Source organism: Leiobunum rupestre, chromosome 1 (assembly GCF_980474605.1).
Source record: "Leiobunum rupestre chromosome 1, qqLeiRupe1.1.hap1, whole genome shotgun sequence".
Classification (NCBI taxonomy): Eukaryota; Metazoa; Arthropoda; class Arachnida; order Opiliones; family Sclerosomatidae; genus Leiobunum; species Leiobunum rupestre.
Window position 1 is genome coordinate 53,094,034 of NC_143384.1, and position 22,572 is coordinate 53,116,605.

The following is a 22,572-nucleotide window of genomic DNA, read 5'->3' on the forward strand; positions in this document are numbered from 1 at the left end:
AAAAAAAAAAAGAAAATGTTTAGTTATGAGGGTCCTGATGAAACAGTTTACAATGGTGAGGTTCAATTTAAAACGAATTATTTTTTAAAAATAGTTGATAACGCGTTATCCGCCATGGAAAGTAGATTTAAAATGTACAGAGAGCACAAAGATGTATTTGGCTTTTTATATGGTGGGGGTGCAATAAAAAACATTTCGGAAGAAGATCTACAAAATTCTTGTAAAAATCTTGAAACAACGTTAATTGACGATGTAGACGGAGAAGAATTATTTGAAGAGTTTCAGTTGTTTAGAGATGTTATTCCTGTAACACTTTTGACAGCTATTGATACTTTAAATTATATAACTAAAAATAACATGGTTGATTTGTACCCTAATATTGTAATAGCTTTGAAAATTTTGTTGACCACTCCAGTTTCTGTAGCCTCAGCAGAAAGATCTTTTTCAAAATTGAAATTAATTAAAAACTATCTAAGATCAACTATAAGCCAAGAGAGACTGTCATCACTAGCCTTATTGTCAATCGAAAATAAAGTGGCGAAATCATTAGAGTTTGATGACGTAATAAAAGATTTTTCTGCTAAAAGATCTAGATGTCAATTTTAAAGGGTAACTGTTACAAATGTAAATGCACTATGAAAAATAAAATTAATGTCTTCCAATGTTAGAAACTTAAAATAGAGCAATGTTTGATCAATAAAACGACGAGGGTAAAAGGAAGGGTAAGGCTATAGGGGTTATGAAATCTGAAAGGCGAGAGCCCCGCTAGTATATTTCGAACCCGGACCCGCAAGTAAGATAATATTTTAGATGTAGAAATTTTGAAAACGAAGATGGCGCTACTGCTCTATCGTCGTACGTTAATTTTCTTATCTCCAGGACAATGCCATTAACACGGGCCCCTATGGTAGACCTTTGCTTATGGGGACCTTCTGATAGGCTTAAGGTTTCTAGTAGTACGACCAAATTTATTTGACTTGTGTTACTTTCCGTAAATGGATAGATCAAAATGGCTGTTTATAAGTAGAGCGGTGGAATAGTTAGCAACAAGAGGAGCCCGGTTTTATCTCAGCTTGTGGCACTGCGTTAAAAATTCTTGATCACTCCTGCGTGATTTTGCAAGTCCTCATGTCGCATAAAGGGCTTGCCACTACCCTTATGAACAATCTAAGCCAGCCCACTGAAATAATAACATCAATAGTCGGACAATGGATTAAAAAAACTAATGATGTTCAGCAGAGCTAAAAACCTTAAAAATACCTGTCCCGAACACTATCTCGCGGGTGAAATTAACAAAACGGTATTCATATTTTTATTGATGCGTCACCATCTGAAGCAATCTTTCAAAACGAACATTAGTAGTGTCGCCGAAAAATAATGGACTTGGAAGAAAAACCTGTAATAGATTTGAAATGTCTTTTGTAACAGGTTTATCATGAGGGTGAGATTACATCAATTTGCAACACTAGTATAACAAATATGATACTTGATGAAGTTGGAGTCTATTCCACTTGGAGAAGAAGCATTAAAGCAGATAATCATGTGATACAAAAATTTTTATTACGAATTTACCATAACTTTTAGAGTTATAAACTTTTATATTTTGTGTAGAGTACATTACATATATTAAAAATACAGATTTTATATGTCGGAAATTTTATTAGAAATTTAAGTAGCCATGTAAAAAGGAAAAAAATATACAAAATTAAAACAAAGATTTGTGTACTTTACTGTTATTGGAGGCCATTGGGTTACGCTAGTTGGTAAGATAACAGGAAAGTAACAAAATGGTATCTACTCTAGGAAAAAATAGATTTCTTTTATTTAAAATAGCGTTTTATTAATGGTATTAAACAAATTAAAATCAGTTAACTTGAACAACAAATCAAATAGCAACCTGCACACATTAAAATATATTATATTTCATAACTAGTATTCAAGTTAATAAATCAATTACTATTGATTTTAGAAATTAATTATGTGAAATTCTTTTATTATTTTTTTCCTCATTATGTTTTAATATTTTATAACAATTTCTTAAATTTTTAGTTCAATTTTTTTATTATTATTGTCAAAAGTTAACACCATTTGTGCCGCGATGTGATGCTAAGAATCGTATCTCGAGAGAACTACGACGGGGAATGGAGGGTGGGGGGTGGCCATCACTTTTTTTACCCTATTGTGCAGCGGGATAGGGACTCAACCGTCTATAGCCTTGGCTGAGCTAATAATTATTATTACTATACATTGATTTAATTGTACATGAAAAAAGCTTGCAGAATAAAAGCATTGAAATATCTTTGAAGGGTATTATTTTCATTCTTAGTAAGCATTATTGTTATTCTGACAAATGTTTTTGTTTTTCCAAACAACCAGGTAAAACTGCAGATAGTTTCCATTGGAAATATGCCAGTATCATTCACGAACAGGTGCTTTCGGCCGTGTGTTTTTAGCCCCTAACATATACGTTTTCCTATCGTCAATATAACTATTGGTATTTATAACGTAGCTGAAAAATACAAATAATTTCTTTTATTCACAATTATTTAAAATGATCTACGCTACAAAGAATATCAGAAGGTTGAGGATATTTAAAAACTTGTTGAGGTTAACGGTAATAGTTAGTGTAGGGAGCTGTTGGCTCGATCACGTGGCATGCAGGGCTTGCCACCACCCTCCTACGCAGTGTAACCCGGCCACCTGAATTAAAAGGCTTCAAAAGTCGCTTGATGACTTAGGCCTAGGGTGGTGCCTTGGGTATTAGCCTAGCTGATTATTATTATTATTATTATTATTATTAAATTCTTTCGTTTTAGAACATTTATTTATGAATAACAACAAAACTTTTAATACATAGAATTTTACATATTGATCTATGTATAAAAGTATTAAAGTGGACGAGTTATTCTTTTTTTAGTTTTATTTGTTTCAAAAGACACCAGCGTTTGCACTCTGTATTTCCTGTACAATAAACACCTAATATTATTTATTATTATAAACCTACCTAAATTTAATATCACATCGACAAGTTTAAAGTCTTTAATAATGAAAAATATATATGAAAACAATATTTTGGAATGTACAGGCACGGATATTATCCGGGCTTCGAATCATTTACAAAGTTCAGGTAACTGGTAGGAAATAACAAAGAAAAATGACAAAGCCGAAAGGATCTCCTGTAATTATGACTCAAACCCGGAAAATTTCCAGCAAAAAGAATATAAAAAGTGCAATTTACTTTTAAAGACATTTTTTTTACAGAATAATTTAAAGCAATTGGGTCAGAAGACTTAAGCGGCTTATCACCATGAATATTTAGGACATTATTTAAACACCAATTAACTTTTTCCCTTTTTTCAGTTTACGTAGCGGCAAAGATGAGGAGTTCACAAACTACTGGATTCCCGCCTGCTAGTCACAAAGCGTCTGCTTAGAAGACGGAAATCCAGTAGATTATGAGCTGAGAACATTTAGAAGGTAAAATTTTTCCTGAGGTTATAACAATTTAGTGTTTCAACCTCATAATTTTTTTAAAGTAAAATCTTACCCTAAAACATTTCGGTGAATGGGCCCAATTGGGATGATTTTGGAGCGCCGTTACAAATTTCAAGGTAGGCAAGGGCTAATCTAGTCTACCCTGGCACCGGTACTGCTAAACAACTAATTAAATTTTCCAATGAATACAGGGTGATATGAAGTGTCAGAAAATCTTGATTAAACATTCCAAGAGTTTCATCAGAAAATGCTTCTGAGAGAAAATGGTCGCTCATTCTATTGATTCATCTCAGATGCTTCATGATGAGCAAAAAAAGTGCCATGTAGACGAAGAACCAGGCAAGGGTTGATACGAAACCCAACCACACTATTGAACTTTCCAGTCCCATTCCTTTGAACATAATCGCTTTGAAAGCTAAGTTGGGAAGCGTCATCGGAAGGAAATAAACCATCTTTTTTAGAACAGCAGGAGATGCTTCCAACGGCCACATTACACCTACGACCAAAATATTAATTCAATTAAAATTTACATTCTAGAACTTCATTGCTTTGAATAAATGAATGTAATATTTATCTTAAAACAGACGTTCTTTGCTCAATTGGTTCCAAACTAGATATCGGCGTTTGAATAAGAAATTATCTAATTATTTATTTTTATTCATAACCAATAATTACCCAAAAAATATCAGAAAAAACCCATTATTTTTGCATGCTAAATCGTTGTTTATTCGTATAAAATGTTCAAAAATAAACAGTTAACCAAAATGTTTATGATCAATCGAAATTTTGCCGGTTAAATTATTTGTTCCGCCGATCTCTATTCCAAAACTCACGTATCTCAAACAATTTTATTTGAAACAAATATGTAAAGAATATTTGTCTTGTTAGATTTCGACAGTTAACTTAATTTCGTGATGCAAAGATGCGCTGTAACGTTATAACTGTTAAATTAAATGTTTCTCCAAGACATTTTTTTTTAAATACTAAGCAATAATATTACGCAACACTATTCAAAATTTCCCAAAAGTAAAAAAGTACATATCTAAAGTAGACAATGTGAAGAGAGTAGATTTCAAAATATAACATTAATGTTAATGGAATATTTACCTTTTTAATGAAATATGGTTAATTCGTTATTTACAATAGTTTGTTGAAAAATCTAAACGATAAATTGTAAGGGTTCGCGCTCATACCTACATATTTAATATCTAGCCGGGCTTTCTCTCCCTCATGAAAGATTCAAGCAGAACCATTGTTATGTTGAAGTCATACCCTCTTACTTTATTGCAATGTATAAACATCATTCAGGATAAATTTTGGTTACATTTATTTATTTTTATTATTGTTTTTATACTTTATATAAAAGATAAAATATTCTAAGTTATTTAATATGTGACTAAATTACTTGCTTTCAAACTGCTTCTTTACTTATGATAATCGGTCTCAAAGATTTGCTTTAAATGTTAAATGATAGATCGGGAATAACAAATGATTTAATTATATTTAAATAATATATATATTATTATTATATATATTAAATATTTATATAGAGTCGCTCTGTTAAACCCGATCTTATATTTTAAGAGGTAAAAATCGTTTGGAACTGTTATAAATGACTCTGAAACAAACACTCACCACAAGCAATGAAGTTGAGAGTCATATATCCTGAAGTTGCAAAGATACCAGCAGTTGAACTATCAGAAATGCTTGACAAGAAAATCCCTATTAAAATTTCTCAGGTTATATATACTGATGTAAACTAAATTCGAAATATATAGATATTAATATTTTTAAAAGGATCCATGGATAATGATTCAATTAAAGCCATTTATTTTAAAAACCTTTAGAGTCATGGCGTTTTAATTCGAATAAAATAATTAATATAGAGTCAGGATACTTCATGACAAAACATTTTATAATTATTTATAATAAAATAAAATAAAAACGGCGAGCTTTCTGACCGTGGTAATAGGCTATAGCATAAATTGCAAGGTATACAGGGTAAAATTTCTTTAAGAAAACATTTAAGCGCCATCAAACGGTAGAAACCTTTAAAAATAGTCGCGTGGTTATAAAAGTAATTTAAAGTTGACCGTTGAACAGCGACTTCCAGCTTAGGTCAAATTACTATTTTTTTTGCTCGCGAATGCACTACCAGGGGCGAAATCCATAGTCGCATTTTGTACTTACGCTGTAACATAGCGCGAGATGTCGCCACGGTGGAGGCTGCTGTTATTTGTCGTCTGCTACAACTTCCGTACGCATTAGCCCTACAAGAAACCAAAGACGATGAAAATGATTTTTCGCAAATGATTCCTAAACCAAATGGTTCTAGGTGGTTAAATACGAAAATGGGAAATGCATTCAAAAATTCAATTCTAAGTTACCAACTTCCGATAATCGAGTCCGGAATGGAACTTTTTTTAAATTTTCAAACATTTCCAATTTATAATCCTGTGATAACTGATAGACTTTTACGGGTAATCATATTTTCAAAGATGCACGGCAAAGAAGACTGGCAAAGCAGTGGTTGCTATTTACCTTTACCAGAGGCTGAAATAGAAATTCTTTTGGTGAGAAGCCTAGCTTTTTACCACATTTTTCAATAAAAACAAATTGTAATTTTGAATAATTTGCAGAAAAATGAGCTTTCTTCAGAGGCAGCGTCAAATCTAGAAAGACAGACATTTTCGCAAGGAGAGTGTGTGGAATGGAGGCACGCCAGAAGTACTAGATTGAGTTCCTCCAAATTTGGAAATGTTTGCAAAAGAAGAGGCGAAGTATGGACCGAAGCCGGTATTTCCAATATCCATGTGAGCAGTGATATTGGACATTTAAATAGTATTAAATAGGGCCAAACAATGGAACCTATTGCGAGGAAGAAATACATAAGCCAAATGAACAATCTAGGCCACAATGTAATAGTTCACATGTCCGGGTTTGTTGTCAACCCTTCTAAATGTTGGCTTGGGACTTCACCAGATAGGTAAGTGTTTGATCCTAGGGAAGATCCCCCTTATGGGCTCGTCGAACTTAAATGTACTTACTCGCTAAGAGATAAATTTTCCAGTGAATTTATTGAAGAATCAAAGGGTCATATAATATTGAAGAAAAAAATGGGGTAGTGCAATTGAATGTCAACCATGGCCACTTTCATCAGGTAATGGGTCAAATGCGCTTAACGGGTTGCTCTTGGTGCGACTCCGTGGTTTATTTGTCCAAAGGCTTAATAATTTGTAGGACGCGCTTTAATCGTTCTATGTGGATGGATTTGGTAGAAAAATTAGATAGGTTTTATTTCACTCACATGCTAAAAAAAATGGTCCAAGTTCCTCTGTTATAACTTAAAAAAAAATATTTGTTTTTGAAGAATTTGACCTATCAATAAATTAATTGAGTAATGGAGTCTTTATTCATTATTAGTAAAATTTAAATTTTCATGTGCCTCGAGCTAAAATCGAAATATAGCAGTTATAAAATCAATTTAAAAATGTAGTTAATCTAATGGCCAATCAAGTTCATCAAAATCGGAAAAGTCAAGTTCATGCAGTTGATTAGAAGATGTAGTTTTATGTTTAATAATCGGTTTCTGAAAATTAGTTAATATGGCAGTGACAGTCCAGAACTGATTAATTACTGGTGCTAGACTAATTGGTATCGGTCTGTCATATATATGCCACCCCTTAGTACGTTGAATTCTGCGCTCTACATAAATCCTCAACGCTGGATTTTTTGCGTGTTCTCTAACTCCTCTTTGGAAAATTGATCTTTGTCTTTAAGGAATGGGGGTATATTCGATTTCACATTAATTTCATTTAACATTTCTTCAATTAAAAAACCTTTACCTGCCATTACACTATCTTGAATGTTAAAATCTATATCCAAGAAACCACTTCTGCTAGTTATATCTTTATCCGATATTGAACCCATATAAAGCCCTGACACAAGTGTTACATAACCATTGGGGCTGATGCCTATCAAACCCTTGTATGTGTTGGTTGACTTATAATTAGAGTAAGTTTTGGATTGTTAAACAAGTGAAGATGACGTTTCACATTTAATTTCCGAAGCATCAATAATCACACGAGTAGTTGGGTATGTGGTTTTGAATTCTTCTTGCATGGATTCATCAACTTGTTCTCTTGTTGACCAAAAACTGATTTGCCCTAACTGAAAGTACATGTAGTTAATATAAGTGTTACACACATTGCTCACGGTACTTTTGGAGATACCAAATCAGTCAGCAAGGTCTTGGACAAATAAACCGAGTCTTAAACTCATTAACCTCATAAAAAATTGGTCTAGAGGTTTTAAAACTCTAGGTCTTCCAATCATAGTGGGAGTTCTATGTGGAGTTGAGCTGTTTCCATCACAGCCTTTTCCTTTTTACCAATATATAATGTTTTGCCCATTTTCTCCCGGATCCAAGAATTCATATAAAGCAATGACTCTTTTGTAGTTAGGAAGCCCGGTGTAAAAAGCAATTGCATCGTCATTGTCTTTGATATTGTCTAAACTTGGTAATAACTTCTTCAGATTTGTTTCAGTAAGATTTCTCTTCTTATTCTCTTCAGCTTTTTAAGCTTATAGGTTTGCATCCGCACACTTTCATTTGATTTTTTTCAAAGCTTCCTCGAGGATTTCTATTTTTATCAGCATTTTTTCCATATCGTCACCGTCACCCCTAGTTTTAGTTACATCAAACGATTGTCCTTGGTTAATGGATTCTAATACAATTTTGTTGAAGATGGAAGAAACTGAAGGCACACTTTGTTGTTCTTGATCAAAGGTTAATACCTGTTCAACCGTAACCTGCGATGTATTCGACTCTGTCTCCCATGAACTCCTAAAAACCAAGCTCCAATCCTATGGAATCCGTGGCAACACCCTGCTTTGGCTGTCCGCCTACCTGGAAATATTTCTTTTTCGAGTGGTTATTCCAGGGGCTGCGTCTGATTATCTTCCAGCGGCCTCCGGTGTCCCCCAGGGCTCCGTTCTTGGCCCCCTCTTGTTCGTCATTTTCATCAACGACATAGGGGATAACATCTTTTCCCAGCTGTATATATTCGCCGACGATGTAGCGCTCTCTCGGACCATCTACACCTCCATAGATGTCAGCACCCTCAAAGATGATCTCAATCTTATCAAATGTTAGAGTGACACAAACAGACTGCCCCTGAATACCGCCAAATGTTCTGTCCTCTCCCTCCATCGATCGGGCCAACCAGCCCACTCTCTCAGCTATACTCTGGCCGATACTAAGCTTAAAGCTGTTTTATACCAAAAATATCTTGAAGTAACCATAGCTTGCACCCTCGATTGGAAACCTCACATCTCGACTGTCACCTCCAGGGCCGTGCGCGCGCCCTCAGCAATATAATTTAAACAATAAAACAAAATTATTTAGAACATAGCTTTTTTGTGACGAAACGTTTTCACGTTACCTACAGTAACTTTAACAGCTACAAAAAGCGGGAATATCTTAGCAGGTTTGACAGACGATCATTTTCAAGGTCGCGTCTAATGCCATCTAGTGAGGGAAGTAATAATTTGGACCAATTCCGACTGTGGCGTCTTAACCCCTGTAAAGTAAGCTTGCCTATTAAATCAATCTTAAAAGTTGAACTTTTAAAAAAAGTAATTCTTAAAATTTTGTGATATGTTTTTAAATATTTATACTTTTTTTAATAGAAAAAATTAATTTGTTAACTTTATTTAACGACGACTCGCACATTAGTATTATTATTGTGATAGTGATGTTAAGTCTCTGACTAGAAAATTGGAAAAAATAAAAGACTAAGACTAAACCACGTTTATAACCTAGGCTTAGTGAAGCAGCTCCTATGTTTTGACCACGGCCAACTCCGATCGCGGAAGCGCGTTATTGAAGTTGGCAGTGCTATGACGAATTTCAGGGAGCATTTTAAAAAGTTAGCTACGACCAAAACAATTTATGCTATCGCCTATTGCTTAGCTTGAAGAGGGACCACGGTCCGAAAGCTCGCCCTTTTAATTTTATTTTAATTTAAATAAATATTAAAAACTTTTGTTAGGAAGTATCCTGATTAATTATTTAATTCTGATTCAATTACAATTTGCATGGATTTCAAAATATAATTAATTAATTTCGACTAAATTTAGTTTTGATTTGTTATCCATGTATTTCCTCGTTTTAAATTTGTATCTAAATTTTAAAACCAAAGCTATTACTTATTATCATAATCGATGTTTTGTCAAAATTCATTTACGGTAAGGGAACCTATTTTTCGATCTAGTTTATTTCTACCAGGAAAGTAAGTATGGGTACGCGTGTGCATCTCACCAAATGCTGTTCCTTGCAGCCCTTGCGATATCGTCAAAACGGCCAGAAGGACTACAGAGCCCTCTTGTGGCACTTTGAACATATAGAATATAAAAACCATCATTGAAATGGCACCCGTGATGATTTTCAACATCTCAGTGGCGTAGGTGGAGAAGAGCGTGTCCGATTTCGAAGCGCCACACATTTGAATCCTTTCGAGGGCTCCACTGTTCCTCTCGTTGAGCTGTTTGAACACGGCCAAACCAGCGGACAGGGCACTGATTAGGAGCATCAAGATTCCAGGAATCATGGCGTCCCCTGCATTTGTATCGTGAGACCCGTAAATAGTGGAAGACATCTAAAGCAGCAATGAAACAAACGTTATTCTAAAATCTTGCGGTGATAGACAATCGGCCTACTATTATATGTTTAAAGATACGTATGACTTAACCAGCATTTATGAGTTACTGATAATTTCTTACAGGACGACCTGTTTTAGATACCAAATGCGTAGTGCCATCTGTGTGGGATTATTATTATTCGAAATGAATTAAAATGTATTTATTTATTTATTAAAGTTATCAATTAAAGTTATCGGAACTAAATAAATTGTTAATTGATTTTTACCTTATTGAAGGGATAAGTTCAAAAATTTAACACTGTCAGTAGCGGCGCTAGGAACGTTTTTAAGGTAGGTTAAATGCAGTATTTTGGACACTTGTAGTCTATTATAATATTCTTTGTTTTTCATATTAAGACTAATCTTTGACATAAAGGGATGAAAATTAACCTTTTGTAGTTTAATTTTATTGGGTCTTGATTATTTTTAAAATAGTTTTGGTGTACTTATATTGATAAAAAGAAAATGTTGACCGTTTTCATAAAATCTGCTCTTTGGAAATACTAATTAAGCTAGAACATACCTTAACCTAAACCTAGCCCCGCTACTGCATACCGTCTATACTAGATGGCATTGTAAAAGTAAGTTATATTAAGAATGCATTTTCGTTAACTGAGAATATCTGTCCGCAGTTGCTATGCGTTAAGGATTTACTGGTTATATTCTCAGCCTACTGGGAGGGAGATAGCATGCGTTTACTGGCGAGCCCTCTGCTTTCCCCCATTAGCCATCTTCCCTCGTTATCTAGAGCAAGATAAGGGGCTTTTCTACCTTAAATCCCGAGATGAACATCATCATACTGCCAGTTAGCGTTGATTATATCTTTTAAGTATTGTTCCATTGAGGATAGGGAATCATCGTAACATAATTAACTGATTCAAATTAAAATAAAGTATACACGTTTCCAAAAATCTGAAAAGATACACAAATTATGACACACTTACGTCTAATGGAAATCTGGCAACCATCCTCATTTTGTTAATGGAATCCAATAACTCTTCATAGAACGATTGATACGACTTCAAAAATGAATGTAAAAGTGTGTAGTATATTTTTTGATCTAGAATATTCAACGATATTCAGTTTATAGATTCTTGACTAGCTGTAAAACAGTAAAAAATACCCACTGGATGAATCAAAATAGCAGGAAACAGTACTACAATTCAAAGTTATTTCATCCACGTTCAATCGTTGTTGCAACTTCCCTTTTAAGCAATCCGAGAAGTTCTTCCCGATGTGAAGGAAAGCCCACGAATTACCGTTTTTAACAGAATCGTATGCGTTTCTAAAACTGGCGACTGTCTGCAAAAAAATTTTAATAATGCATTTAGTGAAGGCTACCTGCATTAAGCACTAACTTTCTAAAACGATAATACCGGAAAATAAGGCTTAGTATGATTTGGTTGCAATATGCTAGTTAAGCAAAGACCACTAAGCCACAGTATGCTTATATGCAATCCGTAAAATGTCGAACAACGAATGGGTAACAACATTTAAAATACAATAAATATATGATAAACAAATCAAGCGAATTAAAATTAATTTTGGAAAATAAGAGGAGAACTACAATTATTAGATTGACAGATGCACGTTGAAACGACTTTCCTGAAATCTGTCTTAGAAAGAAATTGCAGGGTCTCAAGAGGTAGAGCGCTCCAATCATTGATTACTCGGCAAGTGAAATGGCGATATCGCATCATGGGCCAAATAATGATAAATCCAGGATATGACTCTGTTACCTTCACGCGTACTAAATCGGCCGTCCACTATAAGACACAGGCAAGTTTCCGGTTTCCTGAACGCCATCTAGTAATGACTGAGTCGGAATTCGGAAATAAGTGGCGGTTGTAAATAGAAAATCCTGCCATATTTCGCCCCTCATTTTTTGATAAATTTTAACGATTCTAGGAAAGTATATGTTTAATATTATATAATTTTATATATTATACTAATTATGAACTTAGTACGTATAAAAATAAGTACTTACTTTAATAACCACACTATATATGATAACTGTGTTTATATATTCCAGGATATTTACTACGACGACCACGTGTATTATTTTTGAAAACTGTCCCTAAAAAATGTGCCCCCAAAATGACGTAGGTCCGCGATCGCGCGTTTTTCCCAATAGGGGGAAATAGTGGTCGGGTGTTAGCGCTGTTGGACGGGTTTTTCGCATAGAGTCATGTCCGGGATTTATCATTATTTGGCCCATGGTCGCATCGAACTTTCAACCAGAGGTTTAATCAATTTAGTTAAATGACCCCTTGTACGTGTATTGGAAGATACTTCAAATAGTTAACAAAATAGATTAGAGTTCAGTGATTTAAGGGAACGGGAATATAAATCGAACACATAAACAATATCATTTATGCCATATCAAAGTACCGGGTCAACAAGTCTAAGGGCTTTATTACCGACCGCTGGCGAGGAATTATCCAATTTACCACAGAGGAAAAATCGACATTGGGTAGAATAAGTGAACAGTAAATAGTTCTTATAGATTTTTCCGAGAAGGACGACCAACAATGTGTAGTTGTCATACTTCCGCTCTAGGTGTCCCGTCTCTATCTACAAGTATCCCCCCGTTGACGTTAATTTAACATATATCAGACCCCTGAACGAAAGGACTGAATTTTCCCACACGTTACAATCGCTATTAAAACAAGTTAAGGAACTTTATAATTTAAAAGTAATTTAGGTTTAAATATTTATAATTAATACCGGCAAATTAATTATACCAGATGGCACTGCAACCGTGGCCTAATTTGTCGTTGAGAACTGTATTTTTATTTATCATTTTATATATTTCTTTACTTTCTCGTTTAAATTTATTAGATGGCTGTGTTTGTAGTTCCATTTCACAATAAAATTAATAACGTGTTAAGATAAGAGTGCATGTTCCGCCTCGGATGAATTTTCGCAAGTGGTTCTCTGATGATGTTGGGCGAAGCCGTTTGAAATTAACTAGCACATTGGACTCAAATCGCACTTAGCCTTAAATGATATAATAAAAACTTATAATAAATAGCTATATATAAAATATGTACTTCATCAATTAAAGTCTGCACTCAACTTCTAGCGTGATAATTTTAACTTCGAGGAGGTAGAATCGAACCAAAAACCGTTGGTTAATCGCCCCAATGCCACGAACTACTGAGACCCTGAATGAAAAGGCACATCAACCGAATAAAAACATAAATCGAGTGCTACAGAACATTTGACGTAGGAGGCCTTTGCGGGGCCGCCATGGTCTAGTGGTAATGGTGTTTGGACGATAATTAAAGTTTCATAAATTTTTGATTATTGATCGAAAAGTTAATAAAAATGTATTCCTCGGCGTTGGTAAATGTTTTTAAAAATGTCGTTATTCTTTAAATACTTACAACGGACACACGACTCCTGTCCAAGTGCTTGACAAATGTATCTCCTAAGTTGTTGTGGCCGATGTCACAATCTTCATTCACGACAGAGATTGGAATGTCGTGAAGTCGGCTTCCCACGCAAACACAATAAAAAAGGAGAGTAACGATAGGGGTCAATATTTGGAAAATTAGTTCTGGCTTGTTCCTCTTGAATAATATTAAATTTCTTCCACACAAAACCAGGATTCGCTGCAAGAAATGTGCCGAATACGTCTTCACTTGATGTCTTTTTATTAATCCCACAGTTGCATCGTCGAGAGCAATGCCCGCATTTAATGTGTTCGTGAGGCCAGTTTCAGTTTGCTGTAAATTTATTTGAAGTTTTTCAGAGGCAGTTTAAGATTTAGCCATTATTGAAGAGCCACATTGGGGTTTGAATTTTAATAGTTTCCAGTTTAAGCTCTGGAAAAATCTTAAATTATGATAATTCAAAAATGTATAAATGTTTAACGTACATTATTTTCCGCCGGTTAAATATTAAATTAACAACAAACTGATATTAGTTGATTAAACTTGACTGATATTTTTAAATGACTTTAAATTTAAGTTGTTAGTATTTATAGAGTGATAAACCATTTTTTGATTATTCACAAAATACTAAGAACTGGAGGGAAGACCCAATTATTCAATGGGGAGCTCACTCAACGCAAAATAAGCTTTTCCGAGTTTCCACCACATGTCACGAGCTGATTTCCAACCCTAATTAACCCTAGATCACCCCAATGTAGGACCGTTGCGTTAGTTGTTTTTAGATCAATCGCTTTAAACACTCGCTATTACTGTTTATCTCAGAACATTTTTGTGAAAGGGAAAACCTCTCAGCTCTCAATTTAAATTAATTATTATAACTGTTGGTTAAAGGTCTACCTGCGCCCAAAAAAATTAATATTTTATTAGATTATGTATTGTACTCAACACTGTCTAAATGGCATTGTAAAATATTAATTGTTTTATAAGTTATTCCAAATAGAAAATGTGAATTATAGCAGACAAACTTCCGCTTTCAATTGACCCGAAAACACGAAATCTTGAATGTATGACGTAGAAGAAGTCAAACAAAATATATTTTACTTAAACCGCCAAATTGGCTAGATCATGATTACGTATGGCAACGTTTGGCTACACCCTAGAAATTAAAAAGCCAAATTTCCTGGACAAGTTATGTCGCGTTGTACGATGAAAACATACTAAACATTAAGAAATAGAGGGCTCTGATTACCGTATCATGGTTTTTAATACCAGTGGATGAAACTATCTTTACCCCATCTGTATGAAAGAAACATTTCTACCATGGAATAATTATTTCACGGTTGGCGCCGTATAGTCTAAATGAATACATTAGCGACACGAATTCAATCTTATTTAAATTGCACTAGTTGTTACATCGCTTCTGTTAAATCTGGTAGCAGATGCGATAATATAAAAAAACGCTATAAATATGCAACTTTAAGATCAATCAGTTTCTCACCATTTGGTGATTGTTTTCCGTTGTGGTACTGTCTTGATAAAATAAATTGAAAAAGCATTTCTCTAAACTACGGCCACCAAATGAATCCATTAAAGCTTTTGGAGTGGCTTCTTTAAGTATTCGGCCATTTCTCATAGCACTAATCTGAAAAAAAAGGGTGAAATAATATTTTGCAAAGAAGACGAACGATGAAATTTTCGCACAATATTCTGAGATAGTATGACAACTAACACATACGCAATATGGCAGGTTTTCTGAGCCTTCTCATGTGTGATGAGAATTGTAGAAAACCACCGTTATACTGAAGAATGACAAAGTATGAAATGCGAATAATTTAAAAAGACCAACGATTTGGGAGATACCACGCTTTATTAGGTATTTCAATGATCTTAATTATTTCTTCTTGATTTACGTATAGATGGCAAGATTGGGAATGGTTAATTTGTTAAAGTGTTGGTTGCTCGAAAAATCGACAGAAATAAAAAAGAATGAAGCCCAGGACGTTTTCTTTCCAAAAATGTCATTATCAAAACCAATTTCCAAGCCTAAGTGTATTAACTTAGAGTCCGAAACCTTTTTCGTTCCCCAAAATGCTGACATTTTCCGCGAATTTCTCTCCTCCGTAGCACGAGAAATTTGGGGCAAATCAAAGCTGTAGTTTTATTCCTAAAATAGAAGGAACTGAAGTGGAGGGATTCTGTTTACTTGTTGAAGTTCTCAAACCAGAGGTTTTTATTCAAAATATTAGGCTTATTATCGAAATAATTTTTTTTACGCGCCCGCGATCCGACCTTTTGTGAAGAATTTAGAAGGATCCTTCGGTTTCATATCGTTTTTCTACCACGTAGCCTTGTGTAAGCCTATTTCAATTACTACTGCGTAGGACATTTTCCTGAGTGTTAAATCAACCTGCTTTTAATCACAGATGTAAAGAAATGTATTACAGACAATTAGCCAATGATACGCTTCGCATTTTCTGACGTCATGGGTGCCGAGAAGAATTTTAGAAGTCTGAAAATTCGCCAAAAAACTCGATATCCACCATTTCGACTTCTTTTTATAATAATTCAAAGACCACTTAACCGATTTTGATGAAATTTTCTGTATTTGCTATAAAATGTTTGCTCTTACTAATGAATCATTAATTAGCCATAGCTAAAATTTCGTGCAACCAAGAAAAAAAGGTAGAGAAGGAACGCGTTTGCTCAATTCAATCCAACAGAGAATTTATTTTCAGAATAATGCCCGTCTGCTGCTGCTTCTATGACTCTCAGGTGCTCTTCACTTTGAGTTTTCTTCTTGTTGAAATACCACTTCTCCAATTGAATTTTTGAAGGAAAAATGTTCTTCTTCAAATGTTTTGAAATATAATCCAAGTCTTATTCCACTTACCCGGCACTCCTAACGGGGTCTCATTTAAAATGGCCTTAACGTAAGCTTGAACGCTCGATTAAGACAAGAAGAGTAAACTGTACCCGTGCTTGGTCATATTTAGTTCCATTATTGGCCTTGAATGCATAAATACAACGGACTACATTGGAATTCTTATATTTGCATTTTTAAAGGCCTTAAAATTCGGAGGAAATCAATGAAATATTACCAAGAATCTTTACAGAAACTTACAATATTAGCGTCCTTGGCTTCTTCGATGTAGTGCGTTGTCATAATAATCGTTGTGTTTTGGGTAATGGCGAGATGGACAAGGTGCGACCAAATTTCGCAGCGTAGCAAAGGATCGACTCCTACTGTGGGCTCATCGAGGACCAACAACGGAGGATTGTGAAGCAACGCAATAGCCAGAGACACTCTTCGCTTTTGTCCGCAACTGTAATGAACACAACCCAGCCTTGCAAAAAATATAAAAGCTACATATGTTTCAGGGGAGAGAAAGTGCTCACTGAAATGTTACATTAGAAACCAATTTTTAATACTGGAGCCTTAATATAATTTATTTTAAGTAATTGGCGGTTCATGACCGGTTTTCTTATTTACAATAACACTGATTAGTCAATTAAGTATGATAAAATTGAATCATGTTATGAAAGTGTGGTAGTTTAATTCCGTATTTCTCATTTTCAATAGAATGATTATTCGATTAAATAGTATAAAATTCCAAAAATATTATAGTTGGATAACGAAATATTTGCTCCTTGAGGAATATTTGTACTCTGACAATGTTTACTGAAGTTGGAGCTACGCAACACTTTAAGGGGCTTTAACCCTTTTTAATTTTAGCACGTGGTTATAAGAACGTCGCGTGCCGTTATTAAATAGAAGCTGGAATGCAGGCAGTGCTGTGAAGCATAATCAGAGTAAATGTATTTACCATTGTTACTCTTTGTTACGATATTAAATATTGAACTTTTTTGAACTCTCCATAATGAAATACAATATATAAAAGCTTTAAAAGAGAGCTCATCGGGTCGAAACTTAGTTACTCGGTGTGCTTTCTACACCCAATAAAGTTTGAAATATTTTCGTTCCTTCGTGTCTATCTTTAAAAATTTATATTCCACCACTTAATTGTTATATTTGTCAAATTTGACTTTACCTTAAATTGTCCACGCAAACATGGTTCGGAGGGAGATGTAATATATTTCTCAATGTTTTTATTCGGTCTTCGAGATGGGATGTTTTTAAAGGTTCAATTTTCCAAAAAGCCACACGCTGATGTAATTGTGAAGTGCCAATTCCTGAAAAGCAAATTCGATTTCAAGTCTTAATTTTAATAATAAAACTCATCATGTAAACAAAGGCAATTGATCTTATGTTTGATATATTATTTAAAAAATCTTGACAGATAATTTATTCAGTTGCTATACGAGCTTTAACACTTACTCGTATTACGTGCTTGTTCTTATGTACTCTCTTAAAAATCGCTGAATTTTAAGTTTTGGGTGTTTGGCTTAAACCCAGATTTTAGCCAAATATTACCAAAATTTATGTGGGTTCAATGTTGTACATAAAATCACTTTTGCACAACATCAATTTAAAATCCCACTTATGCACAACATATCGACCACACAAACTAGAGCGGCGAAACGACCGTAGGGGTTTTAAGTAAAACGGTTTTTAATAAACAGCAGTGTTTTTTTAGTGATTTTATATACCAATTGCTTTTTTTGTTCGGTGGCTTTCTTTTGGGTTTATATACAGGGTGTCTTAATTTGATCGGCCCAGGCGTTTTTCTCAAAACCCATAGTTGCTAGAAATGTGAAATTATCAGGGTGTACTCTCTGAGGGAGGACCCTTTACTTTTGGATTTTTCAGAAAAATCGTGAAAATTTTCACCGTTTTAAAATGTTTATTTTTTGAACAATAGGTGGTAGACGAAATATTTCAATCAACAAGTTGAAGAGCGTACTCGAAAACCTTCAATGGAATTGGTTTGGTCAAAAACGGACAACATTTCATTGAATTAATACTTCATGAAAAAAAACAAGTTGGTACTACCCAAAAAGGTTTACGTCTCATGAAAAATAAGAGAAACCTATCTAATTTGAAATGATCGTATGTTTGTAAAGATACAAAAAGGACTTTTCTAAGCCAAATCATTTTAAATAATTATTTAGAGAAAATACAATTTTATTTTCAAGTCTCAAACAGCTCCGAGAAGGGTGTTGTAGCTAGGTCTTTTGTCAGGATAGTGAATCACTAAACATTTGACATTTAATGTTACAAAACGTTAAAATTCGGCAAGCTTGCTGGTACGTGACCCCTTGTCTTAACCTAAATATAGATTTAGCGCTTGACAAGGGGTCACGTACCCGAAAGCTTGCAGAATTTTAACGTTTTGTAACATTAAACTTATCATTTTAAAACCATGAAGTTTCCGTCGTGTTACATAAATATTATTATCATATTAGCCATGGGCATGAAATTGAATTTATACAATCCTAATTTATATTTTCCAGAAAATATCTCCCTTTTTGAAAAACCGAGGGACAATACATTCGAAACAGCGTCCCTCTTGCCTATCTCTATCATCTCGGGTGTACCTACTCACATATTAACGCAAGCCGCTGTGAATACACGCCCCTTTTTTATTAGTGTTGAGGTATCAAGACGAGGGAGGTGCTGCCGGAGGCTTTCGGTGCTGAGCACTTGCATTTAAACTTTCAAATTCACAGTTATGATATAATATAATAATTGAATAATAAAGCCTAAAATTGCGCACTCTTAAATCTTCGGGGGAAGGGATCTATTAAGTGGGTCGTTCTTTTAGATTTTCAAACTCACTTGATTTTTCCCACAATACCTAAATTTGCCAACAATCAAACTAAATGTGAAAATACTCGAATCTGTGGCATACTTTTTCTATCGTTTTGACATCGGAAATAATGAAATCGTTCTATACATTTTAATTTAAATAACATTATTTACAATGAAAAGTCATTATAATTTGAAGATTTTGTTACACTTATAATAACAACAACTAACTGGGGCCCGGCCGAAGGACGGGCTTACGAGCTAGTTCTTAATAATACAGAACCCGATCTACCAGTCGAATGTTAAAGATTTTTAGAACCATCACCCTATTCTTCAATAGCGGTGAATCGTCACTACGATATGTTGGATTTAGCACCGCCCATGAATACCCCTCCCTACATGAATGGTAACTATATTACCTGAGGCATGTACCCCAATCCTGGTCCTGGAATGAGAGAATGACGCGCCATGGGGCTTAGGCCAAATACTTGGACTTGCCCTTGCACTTTGGACGAGATGTTTCCGGTAGCCACTTTCAGGAGGGTTGTTTTTCCGCAGCCACTGGGACCCAGCAAAGCGTAACTGACCAAATACAATTGATATTAGAAGAAAATCCATCAACAAATTGAATGATTCCAATTGCCTCAGCCAACGAATTTAGACAGCAAATATTAAAAGATGAGGTCTAAGCGCTTTGCAGTTATTAACCACGATGAAGTGCAATACGCTTGTAAGCATAACCTCCTAAAATTAGTTTGAAATTTTGAAATAGCTTTTTAATTGCTATTTCTTGAACTAGTGCCCGTTTCTATAAGTCTTCCATTAGCATTTCAAATTTATAATACAACACACGCAAAAGGATAAAAAATTTAATGTACATCTTTTACAAGAGAAGAATCCGTTCTTGAAATTAAACATGGACCATCGCAACCTCGAAAAAGGTTACAAAACCACACATTTCCCCATGGTAATAATATTTGAAAGTTAATAAATGATGGCTTTCGTAACTGAAACGTACTCTAAAGGCTATCCTTTATGGTACATGTTTGAGCAAATAACACTAGCGGTATTGGGAGTTGGAGCTGTAATCAATATTCATAATAAATGTTGTTTATTTCTTTGGTTTTATACGTGACGGCATATTTTTATTTAACATTCCTGCACAAACTTCGTCCTTCCAGCTTTTATTATGTGTTAACGCATATTGTTATAGCTCCACGACGGGGTCACGAAAGATTTGAAGCTCAGTAAATATATTTTCAGTTATTTGGAAATAAAAGTTGTAAGATCGAATGAAATTTACCAAAAAAAAAATGCAAAAGGTAGTGCTAAATCCCTAGAAGAATTTAAAGGTAATATAAAACCGAATAGGTCTTAAAGTAAGAAAACGAATTATAAATGAAATAAATTAATCTGAAACTCCAGCAGTAGTCCGGTTTCGCCCTATTTGGTGCTCATCAGCAAAGATGGGCACTATCATATCATTTTTGAATCTGATACTTTTTCTGGATCGATTTCAGAAATATAACTTATAATTTTATCAATTTTGGTACGATTTTTAACTAAAAAAATTCAATACAAATTGCTAGGTTTTGATTCCACGGATTTTTATTGTTTGAAAAATGTATTAAAAAATTTTAGAGGAATCAAATTGATAGGGGGTAAGCTCGTGGTCTTGTTGGTGCTCTGTCGATCTCAGCCATTATTTTTGACACAAATTACCTTCAAATACGTTAAAAGGTTCCAGGTTTTAGTGTAACTCGTACATACGTACACGCTATCCTAAGCACGGCCAACTTTGATCTTGCGCTATAGATATAAGTTAACCGTGTCCTAAGAAAGGCGCCAGATAAAGTGATTGCTGATTGGTGGTTTCGAAATTCCGATGGCATCACGTCTGGTTGTTTCGAACTTTCGATGTCATCACATTATTATTATTTTCATAAGTTATAACTTACTACTTTATATGTAACTTAAAGCGCTTTGATAGTGGTGCTTTCTAAAGATTTTTGAAAGGTAAAAAAATCCATCAGGTAGGAAGTACTAAGATTTGATCTTATATTGATTTTTAAACTTTGTAGTTTTGATGATCGGGTGGAAAGCAATTATTTGATATTCGCTTGATATTTAAACATTTTTAGGCATTGATAGAAAATTTGATCGGAATAGTGATAATGGCGCTATATTAAAATAATTGAGAGGAAAAAATTGAACGAGAAAAAATGTTCATCTTTGATTTTAAAATGATATTTTAACGTTGCGGGGTTTAAAAAAAATCGTGATAGTGATATTGTTGCCATCTTGATGGTTTTGAGAGGTAAAAAGATAGATAGGCAAAAAAGTGCCATCTCTGCTCATCAAAACTCTGAAGCGAATCTGACCAGTGTCTAACAAATCGGAACGTGAGACAAATTTAATAACAAAAAAATCTCGTTGCATAGCAACTCAATAACCTATATGAACTTTGTTTGTTAACACGTTACATGCTACTTGTAATTAAGATATTATTTAATTCTGAATAAGTTAAAAAATTACCATGTCTACTCATAGGCCACTGACACGCTCACATTATCCAGAACTTTGGCGGTAGAGTGTTTTCTACCGTAGGAAAAAGTCACTTTTCTCAATTTAACAGCGAAATCTTCGTTAAGAACCATGATTCAGATCTATTATAAAGATTAGCTTACACCGAATTTATCGTTTTCCTTTTTGTCGCGTAGTTTAATGTTATCCCATTCCAAATCAAGGATGGCTCTTATTTTTCACGATTGAGACGAGATTTCTAGGGAAGGATATAAATAACGCCCTATGCACTTTGCCACTTATATGTATTAATTAACGAGTGGATACAAAGTACAAGCTAAATTTTAAAAACCTGTTTTCTTCCAACGCGAGTATCCAATGTAGAGTTATTTGACTTTGCTATTTTACATTCTTGGCGAATACATTGCCTTCAAAACATTGTGATGCAGCGATTAATTAAAATTTAAAAGACCCGAGGAATGAACAATTAGAGCACTGAAGGTCATTTGATTTTCTTATTTTCCTGAGGATGACATTGCGTATCCCAACGTTTCCAAAATTTTAATAAAAATCTGTATTAAGAATATAAATTATTCAATCTACTTACGATTTAAGCGAATGATAACTGAGGTATGTATTTTAAGGTTGAATTACATCGCAGTTAGATCTATGGCTATTTTGTGATTTACAATAATTTTATGTAGCTTTCCTTTGATGCCTGATTAATGTCCAAAATTGTACCGATCCC

At 34.3% G+C, this 22,572-nt stretch overlaps 1 protein-coding gene across 1 annotated transcript; it reads right to left on the reverse strand.

The window, feature by feature from the left end:
- Window positions 1–3,341: 3,341 nt before the first annotated feature.
- On the reverse strand, window positions 3,342–21,891 carry LOC149963240 (ABC transporter G family member 20-like). Its single transcript, XM_090170523.1, has 11 exons — window positions 21,837–21,891; window positions 19,721–19,883; window positions 17,644–17,785; window positions 16,716–16,917; window positions 15,093–15,236; window positions 13,586–13,927; window positions 11,324–11,498; window positions 11,141–11,256; window positions 9,818–10,154; window positions 5,131–5,217; window positions 3,342–3,991 (listed from the first exon to the last, which is right to left on the reverse strand). Exons 1-11 carry the CDS (start codon window positions 21,837–21,839, stop codon window positions 3,780–3,782), a joined length of 1,923 nt encoding a protein of 640 aa, XP_090026649.1. The 5' UTR covers window positions 21,840–21,891; the 3' UTR covers window positions 3,342–3,779.
- Between the last annotated feature and the right edge of the window lie 681 nt (window positions 21,892–22,572).

Excerpts from the sequence above, each read along its gene's own strand:
- LOC149963240 (XM_090170523.1), bottom strand. Across the intron at positions 15,237-16,715 it reads AAGCCAAGGACGCTAATATT|ATTAGTGCTATGAGAAATGG; the intron begins GTAAGTTTCTGT and ends CTTTTTTTTCAG. Across the intron at positions 5,218-9,817 it reads GCTGCAAGGAACAGCATTTG|GGATTTTCTTGTCAAGCATT; the intron begins GTGAGATGCACA and ends AAATTTTAATAG.